General features: G+C 43.1%; 1 protein-coding gene across 2 annotated transcripts in view; it reads left to right on the top strand.

Moving 5' to 3' along the window:
* CELSR2 (cadherin EGF LAG seven-pass G-type receptor 2) overlaps nt 1–18,898 on the top strand; it is a 1,401,203-nt gene extending 1,382,305 nt beyond the window's left edge. The window contains exon 35 of one of the 2 annotated variants that reach the window (XM_044076472.1): nt 13,783–18,898. In XM_044076472.1, coding sequence (XP_043932407.1) covers nt 13,783–13,804 — 22 coding nt within the window. In that variant the 3' untranslated portion in view covers nt 13,805–18,898. Of the gene's footprint in view, nt 1–13,583 lie in introns of both variants that reach the window. The other variant, XM_044076471.1, reaches the window with a different exon arrangement.
* Nucleotides 18,899–19,722: the final 824 nt, after the last annotated feature.

The following is a 19,722-nucleotide window of genomic DNA, read 5'->3' as shown; positions in this document are numbered from 1 at the left end:
GCATATACCAATAGGAAAAGGTCCAGTGGCTGGGACTTTTTTCCATCGGTAAATACTGTAATTTTCATTTTTTTAAACAAAAATAAAAAAGTAAAATCTGAAATTTGGACGTGGGACACACCAGAGAGACAGATTGGAGAAAATACTGGGAAAATCAGGTACATTATTCAAAACTAAAGACATGTACATGATTTCCCTTGTATTTCCTCCATTCTGTCTCTCTCCTGCCCCTAAACTGTCTGAAATTTATTTTTTTTGTTTTGTTTTTTGTTTTTTTTATTAAAAAAAAAAAGAAAAGAAAAAAGGAGCAAAACGAAGACCTTCCTTTCCAAAGCACCGATATAATGGGTGTGCAAGTTACATATGCATGCACAACAGAGACCTTCCTTTCCAAAGCACCGATGTACTGGGAATGCAAGTCCTGTACATATGCACAACAGAGACCTTCCTTTCCAAAGCACCGACGTACTGGGAATGCAAGTCCCATATGCATGCACAACGGAGAACTTTCTTTCCAAAGCACTGATATACTGGGTGTGCAAGTCCCATACGCATGCACAACGGAGACCTTTCTTTCCAAAGCACCGATATACTGGGTGTGCAAGTCCCATACGCATGCACAACGGAGACCTTTCCAAAGCACCGATATACTGGGACTTTCCTTTCCAAAGCACTGATGTACTGGGAATGCAAGTCCCATACGCATGCACAACGGAGACCTTCCTTTCCAAAGCACTGATGTACTGGGTGTACGCGCATGCACAACGGAGACCTTCATTTCCAAAGCACCGATATAATGGGTGTGCAAGTTACATATGCATGCACAACAGAGACCTTCCTTTCCAAAGCACCGATGTACTGTGTGTGCAAGTCCCATACGCATGCACAACGGAGACCTTCCTTTCCAAAGCACCAATGTACTGGGAATGCAAGTCCCATACGCATGCACAACGGAGACCTTCCTTTCCAAAGCACCAATGTACTGGGAATGCAAGTGCCCTACGCATGCACAACGGAGACCTACCTTTCCAAAGCACTGATGTGCTGGAAATGCAAGTCCGGAGACCTTCCTTTCCAAAGCACTGATGCAAGTCCCATATGCATGCACAACAAAGACCTTCCTTTCCAAAGCACTGATGTACTGGGTGTGCAAGTCCCATATGCATGCACAACAGAGACCTTCCTTTCCAAAGCACCGATGTACTGTGTGTGCAAGTCCCATACGCATGCACAACGGAGACCTTCCTTTCCAAAGCACCGATGTACTGGGAATGCAAGTCCTGTACAACAGAGACCTTCCTTCCTTTCCACCGACGTGGCGCGGAAAACATCAAGTCCCATATGCATGAACGGAGACCTTTTTTTCCAAAACACCGATGTAATATGCATGCACAACGGAGAACTTTCTTTCCAAAGCACCGATATACTGTGTGTGCAAGTCCCATATGCATGCACAACGGAGACCTTCCTTTACAAAGCACCGATGTACTGGGAATGCAAGTCCTGTACATATGCACAACAGAGACCTTCCTTTCCAAAGCACCGACGTACTGGGAATGCAAGTCCCATATGCATGCACAACGGAGAACTTTCTTTCCAAAGCACCGATATACTGGGTGTGCAAGTCCCATACGCATGCACAACGGAGACCTTTCCAAAGCACCGATATAGTGGGAATGCAAGTCCCATACGCATGCACATGGAGACTTTCCTTTCCAAAGCACTGATGTACTGGGAATGCAAGTCCCATACGCATGCACAACGGAGACCTTCCTTTCCAAAGCACTGATGTACTGGGTGTGCAAGCCCCATATGCATGCACAACGGAGACCTTCATTTCCAAAGCACCGATATACTGGGTGTGCAAGTCCCATACACATGCACAATGGAGACCTTCCTTTCCAAAGCACCAATGTACTGGGAATGCAAGTCCCATACGCATGCACAACGGAGACCTTCCTTTCCAAAGCACTGATGTGCTGGAAATGCAAGTCCCATACGCATGCACAATGGAGACCTTCCTTTCCAAAGCACTGATATACTGGGTGTGCAAGTCCCGTATGCATGCACAACAAAGACCTTCCTTTCCAAAGCACTGATGTACTGGGTGTGCAAGTCCCATATGCATGCACAACGGAGACCTTCCTTTCCAAAGCACCGATGTACTGGGTGCCCAAGTCCCATACGCATGCACAACGGAGACCTTCCTTTCCAAAGCACCGATGTACTGGGAATGCAAGTCCCATACACATGCACAACGGAGACCTTCCTTTCCAAAGCATTGATGTACTTAAAGCACTGATGTACTGGGAATGCAGGTCCCATACGCATGCACAGTGGAGACCTTCCTTTCCAAAGCACTGATATACTGGGAATGCAAGTCCCATACACATGCACAACGGAGACCTTCCTTTCCAAAGCACCAATGTACTGGGTGTTCAAGTCCCATACGCATGCACAACAAAGACCTTCCTTTCCAAAGCACCGATGTACTGGGTGTGCAAGTCCCATACGCATGCACAACAGAGATCTTCCTTTCCAAAGCACCGATGTACTGGGTGTGCAAGTCGCATACGCATGCACAACGGAGACCTTCCTATCCAAAGCACCAATATACTGGGTGTACAAGTCCCATATGCATGCACAACAGAGACCTTCCTTTCCAAAGCACCGATGTACTGGGTGTGCAAGTCCCATACGCATGCACAATGGAGACCTTCCTTTCCAAAGCACTGATGTACTGGGTGAGCAAGTCCCATACGCATGCACATCAGAGACCTTCCTTTCCAAAGCACCGATATACTGGGTGTGCAAGTCCCATACGCATACACAACGGACACCTTCCTTTCCAAAGCACCGATGTACCGGGTGTGCAAGTCCCATACGCATGCACAATGGAGACCTTCCTTTCCAAAGCACCGATGTACTGGGTGTGCAAGTCACACAACAAAGACCTTTCTTTCCAAAGCACTGATGTACTGGGAATGCAAGTCCCATACGCATGCACAAGGGAGACCTTTCTTTTCAAAGCACTGATGTACCGGGTGTGCAAGTCCCATACGCATGCACAACGTTGACCTTCCTTTACAAAGTACTGATATACTGGGTGTGCAAGTCTCATATGCATGCACAACGGAGACCTTCCTTTCCAAAGCACTGATGTACTGGGTGTGCAAGTCCGATACGCATGCACAATGGAGAACTTCCTTTCCAAAGCACTGATATACTGGGACTGCAAGTCCCGTATGCATGCACAATGGAGACCTTCCTTTCCAAAGCACCAATGTACTCGGAATGCAAGTCCCATACGCATGCACAACAGAGACCTTCCTTTCCAAAGCACCGATGTACTGGGAATGCAGGTCCCATACACATGCACAACAGAGACCTTCCTTTCCAAAGCACCAATGTATTAAGTGTGCAAGTCCCATACGCATGCACAACGGAGACCTTCCTTTCCAAAGCACCGATGTACTGAGAATGCAAGTCCCATACGCATGCACAACAGAGACCTTCCTTTCCAAAGCACTGATGTACTGGGAATGCAAGTCCCATAAGCATGCACAACGGAGACCTTCCTTTCCAAAGCACTGATGTACTGGGAATGCAAGTCCCATAAGCATGCACAGGACATCAAGAAAAGGCACCAGGATACCACCAGCAGCAGAAGGACAGTACGGCACCATTATGCAATCACATTATTTAACAAAAGTTAAGTATTGTATAATAGCAGTAACCATCTCCTTGGTGTGGTATATTGAAGATTTACCCACAGTTAGCTTTATTTAATCACTCGGGCTTCACCCTCCTGATTAAACTACGCCAACCATGGGTAAATCTTCAGTATACCACTCCGATGTCAGCGGTTATTGCTTAATTGAACAATCAAACAATTAACATGTAAAAACTTCAGCAAAGCAACTTTAAAGCATGCTGATTGGTCAGTCCAATCAGTGTGCCCATTGTAAATCTGAGCATATACAAATAGGAAAAGGCCCAGTGGCTGGGACTTTTTTCTATCGGTAAATACTGTAATTTTCATTTTTTTAAACAAAGATAAAAAAGTAAAATCTGAAATTTGGACGTGGGACACACCAGAGAGACAGATTGGAGAAAATACTGGGAAAATCAGGTACATTATTCAAAACTAAAGACATGTACATGATTTCCCTTGTATTTCCTCCATTCTGTCTCTCTCCTGCCCCTAAACTGTCTGAAATTTATTTTTTTTGTTTTGTTTTTTGTTTTTTTTATTAAAAAAAAAAAAGAAAAGAAAAAAGGAGCAAAACGAAGACCTTCCTTTCCAAAGCACCGATATAATGGGTGTGCAAGTTACATATGCATGCACAACAGAGACCTTCCTTTCCAAAGCACCGATGTACTGTGTGTGCAAGTCCCATACGCATGCACAACGGAGACCTTCCTTTCCAAAGCACCGATGTACTGGGAATGCAAGTCCTGTACATATGCACAACAGAGACCTTCCTTTCCAAAGCACCGACGTACTGGGAATGCAAGTCCCATATGCATGCACAACGGAGACCTTTCTTTCCAAAGCACCGATATACTGGGTGTGCAAGTCCCATACGCATGCACAACGGAGACCTTTCCAAAGCACCGATATAGCGGGAATGCAAGTCCCATACGCATGCACATGGAGACTTTCCTTTGCAAAGCACTGATGTACTGGGAATGCAAGTCCCATATGCATGCACAACGGAGACCTTCCTTTCCAAAGCACTGATGTACTGGGTGTGCAAGCCCCATACGCATGCACAACGGAGACCTTCATTTCCAAAGCACCGATATACTGGGTGTGCAAGTCCCATACACATGCACAATGGAGACCTTCCTTTCCAAAGCACCAATGTACTGGGAATGCAAGTCCCATACGCATGCACAACGGAGACCTTCCTTTCCAAAGCACTGATGTGCTGGAAATGCAAGTCCCATACGCATGCACAACGGAGACCTTCCTTTCCAAAGCACTGATATACTGGGTGTGCAAGTCCCGTATGCATGCACAACAAAGACCTTCCTTTCCAAAGCACTGATGTACTGGGTGTGCAAGTCCCATATGCATGCACAACGGAGACCTTCCTTTCCAAAGCACCGATGTACTGGGTGCCCAAGTCCCATACGCATGCACAACGGAGACCTTCCTTACCAAAGCACCGATGTACTGGGAATGCAAGTCCCATACACATGCACAACGGAGACCTTCCTTTCCAAAGCATTGATGTACTGGGAATGCAAGTCCCATACGCATGCACAATGGAGACCTTCCTTTCCAAAGCACTGATGTACTGGGAATGCAGGTCCCATACGCATGCACAGTGGAGACCTTCCTTTCCAAAGCACCAATGTACTGGGTGTTCAAGTCCCATACGCATGCACAACAAAGACCTTCCTTTCCAAAGCACCGATGTACTGGGTGTGCAAGTCCCATACGCATGCACAACAGAGATCTTCCTTTCCAAAGCACCGATGTACTGGGTGTGCAAGTCACATACGCATGCACAACGGAGACCTTCCTATCCAAAGCACCAATATACTGGGTGTACAAGTCCCATATGCATGTACAACAGAGGCCTTCCTTTCCAAAGCACCGATGTACTGGGTGTGCAAGTCCCATACGCATGCACAATGGAGACCTTCCTTTCCAAAGCACTGATGTACTGGGTGAGCAAGTCCCATACGCATGCACATCAGAGACCTTCCTTTCCAAAGCACCGATATACTGGGTGTGCAAGTCCCATACGCATACACAACGGACACCTTCCTTTCCAAAGCACCGATGTACCGGGTGTGCAAGTCCCATACGCATGCACAATGGAGACCTTCCTTTCCAAAGCACCGATGTACTGGGTGTGCAAGTCACACAACAAAGACCTTTCTTTCCAAAGCACTGATGTACTGGGAATGCAAGTCCCATACGCATGCACAAGGGAGACCTTTCTTTTCAAAGCACTGATGTACCGGGTGTGCAAGTCCCATACGCATGCACAACAGAGACCTTCCTTTACAAAGTACTGATATACTGGGTGTGCAAGTCTCATATGCATGCACAACGGAGACCTTCATTTCCAAAGCACTGATGTACTGGGTGTGCAAGTCCGATACGCATGCACAATGGAGAACTTCCTTTCCAAAGCACTGATATACTGGGACTGCAAGTCCCGTACGCATGCACAACGGAGACCTTCCTTTCCAAAGCACCAATGTACTCGGAATGCAAGTCCCATACGCATGCACAACAGAGACCTTCCTTTCCAAAGCACCGATGTACTGGGAATGCAGGTCCCATACACATGCACAACAGAGACCTTCCTTTCCAAAGCACCAATGTATTAAGTGTGCAAGTCCCATACGCATGCACAACGGAGACCTTCCTTTCCAAAGCACCGATGTACTGAGAATGCAAGTCCCATACGCATGCACAACAGAGACCTTCCTTTCCAAAGCACTGATGTACTGGGAATGCAAGTCCCATAAGCATGCACAACGGAGACCTTCCTTTCCAAAGCACTGATGTACTGGGAATGCAAGTCCCATAAGCATGCACAACGGAGACCTTCCTTTCCAAAGCACCAATGTACTGGGAATGCAAGTCCTGTATGCATGCACAACGGAGACATTCCTTTCCAAAGCACCAGGTGTGCAAGTCCCATATGCATGCACAACAGAGACCTTCCTTTCCAAAGCACCGATGTACTGGGAATGCAAGTCCTGTACATATGCACAACAGAGACCTTCCTTTCCAAAGCACCGACGTACTGGGAATGCAAGTCCCATATGCATGCACAACGGAGACCTTTCTTTCCAAAGCACCGATATACTGGGTGTGCAAGTCCCATACGCATGCACAACGAAGACCTTTCCAAAGCACCGATATAGCGGGAATGCAAGTCCCATACGCATGCACATGGAGACTTTCCTTTCCAAAGCACTGATGTACTGGGAATGCAAGTCCCATACGCATGCACAACGGAGACCTTCCTTTCCAAAGCACTGATGTACTGGGTGTGCAAGCCCCATACGCATGCACAACGGAGACCTTCATTTCCAAAGCACCGATATACTGGGTGTGCAAGTCCCATACACATGCACAATGGAGACCTTCCTTTCCAAAGCACCAATGTACTGGGAATGCAAGTCCCATACGCATGCACAACGGAGACCTTCCTTTCCAAAGCACCAATGTACTGGGAATGCAAGTCCCATACGCATGCACAACGGAGACCTTCCTTTCCAAAGCACTGATGTGCTGGAAATGCAAGTCCCATACGCATGCACAATGGAGACCTTCCTTTCCAAAGCACTGATGTGCTGGAAATGCAAGTCCCATACGCATGCACAACGGAGACCTTCCTTTCCAAAGCACTGATATACTGGGTGTGCAAGTCCCGTATGCATGCACAACAAAGACCTTCCTTTCCAAAGCACTGATGTACTGGGTGTGCAAGTCCCATATGCATGCACAACGGAGACCTTCCTTTCCAAAGCACCGATGTACTGGGTGCCCAAGTCCCATACGCATGCACAACGGAGACCTTCCTTTCCAAAGCACCGATGTACTGGGAATGCAAGTCCCATACACATGCACAACGGAGACCTTCCTTTCCAAAGCATTGATGTACTGGGAATGCAAGTCCCATACGCATGCACAATGGAGACCTTCCTTTCCAAAGCACTGATGTACTGGGAATGCAGGTCCCATACGCATGCACAGTGGAGACCTTCCTTTCCAAAGCACTGATATACTGGGAATGCAAGTCCCATACACATGCACAACGGAGACCTTCCTTTCCAAAGCACCGATGTACTGGGTGTGCAAGTCGCATACGCATGCACAACGGAGACCTTCCTATCCAAAGCACCAATATACTGGGTGTACAAGTCCCATATGCATGCACAACAGAGACCTTCCTTTCCAAAGCACCGATGTACTGGGTGTGCAAGTCCCATACGCATGCACTATGGAGACCTTCCTTTCCAAAGCACTGATGTACTGGGTGAGCAAGTCCCATACGCATGCACATCAGAGACCTTCCTTTCCAAAGCACCGATATACTGGGTGTGCAAGTCCCATACGCATACACAATGGACACCTTCCTTTCCAAAGCACTGATGTACCGGGTGTGCAAGTCCCATACGCATGCACAATGGAGACCTTCCTTTCCAAAGCACCGATGTACTGGGTGTGCAAGTCACACAACAAAGACCTTTCTTTCCAAAGCACTGATGTACTGGGAATGCAAGTCCCATACGCATGCACAAGGGAGACCTTTCTTTTCAAAGCACTGATGTACCGGGTGTGCAAGTCCCATACGCATGCACAACGTTGACCTTCCTTTACAAAGTACTGATATACTGGGTGTGCAAGTCTCATATGCATGCACAACGGAGACCTTCCTTTCCAAAGCACTGATGTACTGGGTGTGCAAGTCCGATACGCATGCACAATGGAGAACTTCCTTTCCAAAGCACTGATATACTGGGACTGCAAGTCCCGTACGCATGCACAACGGAGACCTTCCTTTCCAAAGCACCAATGTACTCAGAATGCAAGTCCCATACGCATGCACAACAGAGACCTTCCTTTCCAAAGCACCGATGTACTGGGAATGCAGGTCCCATACACATGCACAACAGAGACCTTCCTTTCCAAAGCACCAATGTATTAAGTGTGCAAGTCCCATACGCATGCACAACGGAGACCTTCCTTTCCAAAGCACCGATGTACTGAGAATGCAAGTCCCATACGCATGCACAACAGAGACCTTCCTTTCCAAAGCACTGATGTACTGGGAATGCAAGTCCCATAAGCATGCACAACGGAGACCTTCCTTTCCAAAGCACTGATGTACTGGGAATGCAAGTCCCATAAGCATGCACAGGACATCAAGAAAAGGCACCAGGATACCACCAGCAGCAGAAGGACAGTACGGCACCATTATGCAATCACATTATTTAACAAAAGTTAAGTATTGTATAATAGCAGTAACCATCTCCTTGGTGTGGTATATTGAAGATTTACCCACAGTTAGCTTTATTTAATCACTCGGGCTTCACCCTCCTGATTAAACTACGCCAACCATGGGTAAATCTTCAGTATACCACTCCGATGTCAGCGGTTATTGCTTAATTGAACAATCAAACAATTAACATGTAAAAACTTCAGCAAAGCAACTTTAAAGCAACATTATACAATATAACATATATACTTATAAAAAACACTTAATACAAATGCTATCATTGATTCCAGGATGCTTATCTGCTTGTAGCCTAAGCTGCCAAAAAGTTTCTCTCCTCAAGAGCAATTTTTTTATAATCCCCACCCCTTACAACCCCAGGGACTGAGTCTAACACAAAAAAATGTAACTGTTTGAAATCTGCACATGTAGCAGAATGTTTGTAAAGAGCATTGTTAATTTCACAGTGTTTAATACTCTACCGATGTTCCCTTATTCTTGCTTTTAATTTTCTTGTAGACGTACATATATAAAAAGATTGCAACAAGAGCAGATTGCAGTATTTTGTGTTTGTTTGATTAATGGATTTATTTTTCCTGACCGTGCTACCTCCTCAACGTTCGTTTATTACTTTTATATTTAGAAACAGACAACACGATAGCCATGACTGCTAAAACTGACAAAAATCCTGGCATGTATAAATGTGTTTTTTGCAAAATGTGCTCTTTTATTTTGCAGGGTTCTTCAGTGTTTTTGTCTCACATTAATAAGTACATTATAAGTAACAGTTATTTTAATGGTGATGCCTCTGGTATTATTTTTATTGCAATCTGGTCTCGTTGCCAGACTTTTTATATAGGTATGTCTACAAGAAAATTAAATGTGACAATAAGGGAACATCTGTATGTTATTAAACTCCATGAAATCAACAATGCTCTTTATAAACACTTTACTGTATGCGTAGATTTCAAACAGTTTTTTTTTTGTGTTATTCCCTAGGGATCTAAGGGGTGGTGATTATAAAAAAATGCTTTTGAGGAGAGAAACCTTTTGGCAGCTTAGGCTACAACTAGATAAGCATTCTGAAATCAATGATAGCATTTGTCTTAAGTGCTTTTTATAAGTGTATGTGTCATATTGTGTACTGTTGCTTTAAAAGATGTTTTTAGATGTTAATTGTTTGTTCAATTAATTGTTCAGTTGAGTATGTCGGACAGTATGTAAGGTTGGTTGACATTTTGTCATTTTAGTCTGATGAAGTATTTGGACGAAAGCACTAAATAAATATTTCCTTGACTGGAATGCCTTTTGCAGATGGTATTTTGTGGATATTTGTTTTATACATCCTTTGGGGGGGGTTAATGGTGAAGGGGTAAAATGACCAACAAGGCAGCTAGCCTAGTACTTACCTATGAACTTGTCAATGTTTACTACATTGGAAAGAAACAAACCTGATAAATGACCATGATTCCATAGCAGAGAAGTGGGCTGAACACCCCACCTGTCACAGAATGGAAGCACGATGCTGCCGTTATAATGTGAACAGGTGGAAGCTCATCCACGGTGTTTGAACAGAATGCAGACTTTGTGGTTTACCTCTCTTAAAGGTGGGAGAAATAGTTATTTTTAATTTATTTTTCTTGTTCCCTGTGCCTCTCCTAAACATCCTGTCCTTTGTCTTCCTATCAGCCCACAAATTGACTCATGCATTTTCAGTGTTGCCCATTTTTCCCTGTCCAGGTCAAGGGTCTAATCACCTCATCCCCTCAGAAGAAAGAATTGTGGATAAGGGAGAGGACCAGTCTGCAGATGTGTGGCTAATGCTAACTCCTTTCTTGCCATTTTAGTAGCTTGTGTAGTGTCCTGCAAATTTGTCTAAAGTGTACATCAGGAGACAGAGCACCCCACCAGAACTCACCCCCACCCTCCAGAACCTATCATGACCCACCTCCACCTCCCCAAAACCTGTTATGACCCACCCCAATCTCCCTGAAACCTATCATGTCCCACCGCCACCTCTGATGCAATTAGCATGACCCACACCCACCTCCCCGATGCATATATCATGATCTGCCCTACCTCCCTTGATGCATGCATTATGGCCCACCCCAGAATTTATCATGACCCACCCCCACTTCCCTCTCCCTGTATGTATCATGACCCACCCCCTCCTCCCTGATGTATATATATCATTACCCCTCCCACCTCTCCCATGTATGCATGTCTTGCCTGGTCCCACTGAAGGGAACCTATCATGACCCTCCCTCCAACTCCCCCATATATGTATGTCCTGCCCAGTTCCACTGAAAGGAACCTGTCATGACCCACTCTCGCCTTCCCGGTGTATGTTTTACCCAGCCCAGTCCCATCCCCACCTCCCAGTGCATGTTATGCCTTATTATGACCCACCTCCACCTTGCTGATGTATGCATGTTCTGCCCAGTTCCACTGAGGGGAACCTATTGTGACCACCCCCCCACACCCAGAATTGGCACAAACATCCTTTCCTGACAGTGCTGTCATGTGCCTGAGCAGGTAATCAAACTTGGGTCTCCTGGACTGTACTCAGGGCTTTGTCCTTCTATTGGACTTTACTCAGGGCTTTGTCCCTGTGTTTAACTGTACTCAGGACTTTGTCCCTCTGTTTGACTGTACTCAGGGCTTTGCTCCTCTGTTGGACTGTAGTCACGGCTTTGTCCCTTTGTTAGACTGTACTCAGGACTTTGTCTGTCTGTCAGACTGCCCTCTGTGCTACCAGTGCTGACATTTCATTTAACTTGATTTTTTGTTTCAGTTTGATGTTCTAGCAGTTGGTGTTAAATAGCTAAAATATGTACAAAAATACAAGTATAACAGCCAAGCCACACAGAGACAAAAAATACAAACTTTTAGTAATTAGACTAGCAATGAGCTGTCTGATTAGGGGAGGCTGGAGGGTTCTTCTGTCAGGGAGCAGGAACAGCGGAGAGACTGCCGGTACTCCTGTCAGACAACTGCGAGAAAATGAAGAGTAGATGCTTCACATCTCAGAAGATTAGGATAGAAAGAAAACTGGATGCTTCCACCTCCAGAAGGTAGGGATCGAAAAGTAATAGATTAGATGCTTCTCCTTAGGAGATGTTGGTATGGAGGGAAATCTGAATACCGCACCTTTCAGATGTCTGATTTGTGACGGGCATATCGATATCCCAGGTAAGAGAGCATTGGTACAGATGGAATCTGCAGGAACTAAAGGGATGCTGGGTACCCCACTTATTAGAGGACTGTGACATGGCTCATTCTTCACCTTTCAAGTGATGGGCACTGAGTGGGTCTGGGAAGGTATCTCATTCAGAGAGCAGTCATCCAGAGGAGAGGGGAACCTGAGTATAGCTGAAATTCAGCAGCTGTGACCTCTGACCTGACAGGTTTCAGCACAGGAGGTTTATGGTAGTATCACTCCCAGCACGTTGAGTTTTTGGTTTCTTTGGTGAGTCATCATTTATATTACATTAACATGCCATGGATGGTTGGGTTTTTGGTTTATTTGGTGAATCACCATGTATATAAGATTAACATGCCATGGATGGTAATAGCACTCATGGCATGTTGGGTTTTTGGTTTCTTTGGTGAGTCATCATTTATATTACATTAACATGCCATGGATTGTTGGGTTTTTGGTTTATTTGGTGAATCACCATGTATATAAGATTAACATGCCATGGATGGTAATAGCACTCATGGCATGTTGGGTTTTTGGTTTCTTTGGTGAATCATCATTTATATTACATTAACATGCCATGGATGGTTGGGTTTTTGGTTTATTTGGTGAATCACCATGTATATAAGATTAACATGCCATGGATGGTAATAGCACTCATGGCATGTTGGGTTTTTGGTTTCTTTGGTGAATCATCATTTATATTACATTAACATGCCATGGATGGTTGGGTTTTGGTTTATTTGGTGAATCACCATGTATATAAGATTAACATGCCATGGATGGTAATAGCACTCATGGCATGTTGGGTTTTTGGTTTCTTTGGTGAATCATCATTTATATTACATTAACATGCCATGGATGGTTGGGTTTTTGGTTTATTTGGTGAATCACCATGTATATAAGATTAACATGCCATGGATGGTAATAGCACTCATGGCATGTTGGGTTTTTGGTTTCTTTGGTGAATCATCATTTATATTACATTAACATGCCATGGATGGTTGGGTTTTTGGTTTATTTGGTGAATCACCATGTATATAAGATTAACATGCCATGGATGGTAATAGCACTCATGGCATGTTGGGTTTTTGGTTTCTTTGGTGAATCACCATTTATATTACATTAACATGCCTTGGTATAGACTGGAGCAGACTTGAAGGACTTTTTTTTCACAGAGTTTCTAGTAGGCATTTGATTGAAGCTGCCAGGTGTTAACGTAAATTGTTAGAACAAGGAATTAAATGATAAATTACTTTGGAAAGGTTTTAAAGTGCAGGTCTGGAAGCATATTTTAAAATATTTGAAGGGGTCTGTTCACTGTATTTTATGGTTCTTATTCTTTGACTCCAGATTAATTCTTATTTCCAATTTTTCTTTCTCTTTATCTTCATTGTCCTTTCTCTCAGATTCCTGTTCTTTAATTTTCTTCATTAAAACATAAACTGTATTGTTTTTGTTAAAGCACCATTCCGAGACATATACCTCAGAACAGATTTGATACTTTCATCTGCACCACACTTTCAGCACGTTCTCACGTCCATCTCATTTCTTTATTTTTGTTCTTCTTTTTGATTGGTTGTTTGCATTCCACATGACAATGAGCAGCAGCGATGAGACCTCAATATGAATCAATGATCACATCCTGATTGGGGAAGTACCTAAGGAGTGGAGAGATGGCGCAGTCACTTCTGTCTCGCATCACAAGGAGCAGAGCATCATACAACAGCTCGCACAGTGCTGGAGCAGAGCCTCTGATTTTGAGACAAAAAAATCCACAGGAATAAGGCATGTGCTTCCTTCTTGCAAGTACAAGTGTTGGTGTGATGGAACAATGTTTTCTTATTAAATAGTGCCAAATGTTGCCACTGTAAAACTCCATGGTACACCCAGAATGGTGCCAGAAAATGGTGCCAGGACTGCAGAATCGAAATGTACTTGAACCTGTTGCACTTTGGACTCTCGCAAGCAGAGCATATCAAGTTTTTTTGGTTTTGTTACAGTAAAACATAAAACTAGTTTCAGAACTGACCCATTTTTTCTTAATGCAAAAAAATTGAATTTTAACCTTCAGGGAATAACTGCATCTGCTGGGCCATTGGCAAGCATGTGGCTATGGACAGAGACGTTTCTGTAGACCATCTCAGTTGGTGCAGAGCCTTAAATTCACGACAACACTACAAAAAATAACAGCTCGTTGCCTGCGTTCATGGTGCTTGTAGGGTATACTAGCAGTGAACTTGAATAGAAGACACCTTTAGCATGTGTGCTTGCTTTAGTGTCCAGTTTTCTAGCTGCAGCTGAAGTGTGTGCTGCCAGGATGAGACATCCTACATTTCACATTGCTGTAAATGTTGATGGCCTTTACTGCTGCTCAAAATTCCATGTAACGCTGGAGAAGTTGTCCTGCATTTGGTGTGTAAGTGGTTACAATCCTCTGAATCTACATAAAAAGTGCATACATTCAGCATGCCAGTAACAAATCATTCATTTACCATTAAAGAACTGGCCAACTTCCATCAAAGATATGATTCCACAGTTTGCAGACTCACAGCAAGAATGTTTTGAAAGCTGCTGTAATGTGTTGTTCCTTTACAGAGTCAGTCTTCATGTGGTATAGGGAATAAAACTAAAAAGTAACTCATCCATTGAGGAGTATTTATATTTATTTTTTTTTTTTTTGCAAAGGATGGTACATTATATAAATGCAGGAGTGTGCCCATATAATTAATGCTATATCAAATGTTGTAAATGAAAATAAATGAAAACAGAGTGCAGTGTCTAAACGATAGGACTCTGTTTCGAATGTCTCCCTGTTTCTCTTCTCCTGAAGTTGCTGGTTACCTCTGCATTTTTATTTGACATCACAGTCCCTGTATGTAAGATTGTCTCCTCTCCAGTCCTTTACTTGTTTGCCACAAGGCCAAGAATCAGTTTGAATCATCGGCTGTTGTGAGTAAAGATGTTGAGAAACCTGACTGGCCAGAGTTAATGCATACTTCTGTTAAACACAGGTAGCTGTTATCACCGTTGCAGCTGTCATCTGCTGTTTTCACTTTGTTTTGGTCTATATATTTGATATCCTGTTGTATACTTAATAGCAGAAGATTTCTTGTCTGATGACTGTGCCTTGCGGCATAGTGCTGATGCAGTTAACTGTCATCAGGTAGTGTTAATTGCAGTAGATATTTAATTATTTGCATGACTAAAATGAATTTCCTAGTTATATTTGTGGACCTCTAGGATTCAAATTTCACTGCATGCACTTCACCAGTCTGCCTTCATTTTAGCTGTGGCTAGCACCAAAGCTGAGTTCCTCGACTGAAACTGTGTCACAGGTTGAAACAGGGCTTGAGGTACCCTCCAGCCTGTAGTGAAGGCAACAGGGTTGCCAAGGAGGGTAGGTCCTTGTCGACTCGGGGGTGAGGCATACACAACAGTACAGTAATGTATTTCTCCATCCTCAGTAGATGGGCACTGGATAATTGGGACAACAGCGGTTGAATTGCTGGAATAAGAAAGGCCGAGCTCTGCCTGTCCGACTAACGGACCCACTACTGATCATCATGCTGCATTTTTATACGAACATTAACTTGCTAAGCAGATTCCGTACTGACGCACTGTGTGTGTGTGTGTGTAAACAATGCCTTTCTGCCAGTTAGCCTTCTTTCTTTATGGGATGCTGGAAACCGCCTTCAGAACTGATGCCTACATGAACCTGCTTTACTTTAAACTGCTTTTTATAATCAGCTGTGAAAACTAAAGAATTGTAATTCAGTTTTATTGTTATTGGAGAGATCATTTTAATTTGGCCTTGTCTGAAGGATGGTTGATTTGTAGTAGAACACTGTTTGCTTTTTGTAATTAATGTTGTAGTGACTGATATATTTTATATATATTTATATATATATATATATATATATATATATATGTAGTGAAACAGCATGACATGCAAAATTAACCCTTCGAAGACTTGTCAGTCTAGTAAGTTTGCAACCTGCTGCATGCCCTTACTACATCCCTGAGGAGACAGATTAAAGTCAAAGGTTGTACCTTTGAATGTACACAGTTTGGCACAGAAATTGCCAGGTTTCTCTTACTGGAAGGTGCTGCGGAAGAATTCTTGTCATGTTGACCTCATTTGACCAGATTGTGCTTGACCTTTACAGTGCATTTGTCATCAAAGTCGTGGCCTTTGCACACCATGTCTTTCATCGGCCCTTCCTTTTGGGGACAGTTCCTTATCATGTTCATCAACTTTTGGATGATCTGTTTAGCAGATCACATGATGGCTGCTGGGCTCCGACACACATTTCGCTTCAGGTGTTGAGAAGGGTTGAAGCAGCATTAATAGAAGTGCAAGTCTGCCCTTTTGTGACCCTAGGAAACTAAAAGAAAGGTTGCCAAATCCTGTGCCCCAACAGTGGTGAACATGTATGCAGCTGTAGCAAGGCGAGAGGTCTGCAGCTTACTTGTTCACCATATGAGACAGTCTGTGACTGAGAGTTCACATCTTTCAGGAGTGGACTCTATTTGTTATGAATGAGGATATTAGCTGCAGTGTTTGCTTCTTTAAGAAGCTATTTCAGGAACTGCCCATAGAGATAATCACCTTAAGCATACAAAGATTAGAATCTGAAAACGGGCAGGGTCGTTGACGGCTGGCTGAGCTGCAAATTCTCAAACAGTTTTGCCAATTTCCCAACAAAATTCAGTTGCTCTGAAGTATGTCAGTGTCAAGGTTAGAATACTTAGTTTGTGGGGATATAGTGATATAGCAGCACTTGTGATATAGAGATTCAGACACTCCTGTCAGTATCGTGCACTCCCTATAAAATGGCATATTCGATAGTTTAAAAGGACATATTGAACTCAACAAAAAAAGTGTCATTGTCTTTAGACTAGCTTGCAGCAGTTGTTCAGCCTGCCTGAATATAATTTTCGGTTACACCTAAACTACTATGGTATAAGTAATGTTCTTCAAAATACTTTGTTGCATCTGTGCATACTGACTGTTGTGCTTCCCCCAATCAGACTAAAGTCTCTTCATTCCCCCCAAGCTGGATATCCTTGGTACAGAAGTGAGAGCTGTTTGGAAGGATATATACATATAGGTAGCCATGGAGGACGAGGGCATTAATGTTACTGTTCCAACCCTGTCCTTGGAGGGGGGAGGTGCACCCCGTATCATAAAAGGGCCCTCAGTGTCATGCTGGTGCATCTACTTTGAAGGCTTGCGCTGTACAGCAGCAGTTTGATGCATGCTTCTTGCTGCATTTGTGCCTGCTGCTACTTCATTGAGCGATTGAGACACAACACAGAACTGCTTTGCCCAACCTTCAGATTGGCACCCCCCAAGCCTTCCCAACAGACACCTGAGCCACCAGCAGAACTTGAGTCACCTGGGCAGCAGGTATCCTGCAAAACATTTGCCAACTTGAGTCACCTGGGCAGCAGGTATCCTGCAAAAACACTTGCCAGCTTGGGTCACCTGGGCAGCAGGTATCCTACAAAACGTGCCATTGTTAATAGTAAATACTGGTGTATGAACTAACAGCATTAGGTATTTTTCCAGCTGCCCTGAATAAATTTCCGCAATCTTTTTAAAAGGTTTGAGGGGATCTCCTTTAAATATAGGCCATTAGTGTAGTGGGACTAACCTGGCTAGCAAAACTGCATAAATAAATAACTATGGTATAAAACAGAAACTTTCAAGAATAGGAAGTAAAATGTTATTAATATAGGAACTACATTACTCTCTTGATAACTTATCATTTGCAGAATAATATATATCCCTTAAACCTAAGAAACCTTTTATTTTTCCTCTTTAAGCATGTGAACACAGGTAACATGCCAACTTCTGTATGCTGACAGTGCTTCATTAAAGTTTACTTTTATTTTGTTTTTCTTTCTTGCCATGCACACTGGAGCTATATAATGTTGTCGCAATATAACAGAAGTTTTTGGTAGATGCATTCATTAAAAATGTATATAGCCATGTATTAATGTCTCGTAAAGACTATAAAATCCCAGTGGGGTGGGACTGTATTTGCTGGGACAGAACCTGGGCTGCTATCTCTTGCATCTATGCATATTTTGCTTGCAGTGTGGCAGAAAGAACAGCATTTATACTGTGTTATTAGTTGAGTATAAGTTTTGTGCAAATGCATATGCAAATGGAGTTGGTGCCCTTTTTATATCCATTTCAGGTAATCATGTCAGAACTTCAAAGGGTTAATTTTACACTGTGTAGCATTTTTGATTGACAAAAACACTGAAAACTGCTGGACCATGTTAATATTAACAGCAATGTACAGTTTAGCTGATGATGTACATATTCCCTTTTAATGTTTAAATTAAATGTAGTTTTTATTACTGGTATTCTGACCTGAAGCCAGACCATTGTGGGCAGATTGTGCTGCCACAGATCTTGTGCTATTGCTTATGGTTGGCTGCATGTGGTCGGGGAAGGAGTGGCTATTTACAGAAAACGTTCCAAGAAAAAGGACTTTGGTGGGGAGGGATCGGCAAACAGGCATTAGCACAATGAAAAAAGAAAATGTACAATAGAACTGTAAAATATGTGCTTTTTCTACTGATTTCTACTGAAATGTTCGATGTTTATTTCTAGAAGGAAAAAATGTTCATTTGTTCATTTTTCTAAAAGGTGATATTGTGTTCAAAGAGAAAGTAGTAGTAAAGGAATGTCATGGTTTAACATGAATCTGAATTTCTTGAAGTATTTTTTTCATTTTAGTCGGAAGTAAAAGATTGTTTATGTGATGCATTCTGATATCTTGTGAAGTTGGGCACATCATACTAGAATAAGAACACTGGAGCAGTGTTTATACATGCAAAAAATAGTACACTGATCAGACGTCGGCTGTAGCAATGAGCGAAAGTGCTGAATCATTAAGCAACCAGAAAAGAAGACACAAATTGCAAATTGTCCATGAACTGCATAGTATCTTTAATACAAGATGTAATTTATTTTCTTTTTTTCTTGAGTACAAGATGCAGTTTGACTCAAAAGTTGTTTTAATCAACACGCTGAGTATGAAAAATTGGTTCCACCAGGACATCCCGATACTATTGGTTGTCCTGGTGGATTATCAATAGATTTATATATTTATGTAGTTTAGTTAGAATATATAAAAATGGCAGATCTGATGTTGTTAATCTTCACCTAATCCTTGACTGAGGGTTTGGTTCCAAACCCTCAGAAGTGACTCTGCAGTTATTTTCCATCTCACGCTCTCCAAACTCACGAGCCAGGCTCTACCCATAGTGCTCCTCACAGGGGTTACCTCAGATCTCCTTTGCCGTGTCGCAAACCAGATATGCTTTCCTTATCTCTCGAGCATTTGTGATTTTTTGAGAGTCATAAATCAAATTTTATCTAAAATTTCGTGATAGTTAAATTTCTATATCTCTATTTTTGTTATCTAAGGCTACCCGCTCCTCTTTATGATTTTTTGATAACTTTTCTTTACTGTACAGAATTTTCTTTTGACCATCGTTGGTAATCCTCCCTTTCACCCTTGGAGG

This window comes from Protopterus annectens, chromosome 7.part0 (assembly GCF_019279795.1).
Source record: "Protopterus annectens isolate FY-2018-M chromosome 7.part0, PAN1.0, whole genome shotgun sequence".
NCBI classification, from domain to species: Eukaryota; Metazoa; Chordata; order Ceratodontiformes; family Protopteridae; genus Protopterus; species Protopterus annectens.
Note: the sequence above shows the minus strand (reverse complement) of the source record. Positions and strands in the feature narration are given on the sequence as shown.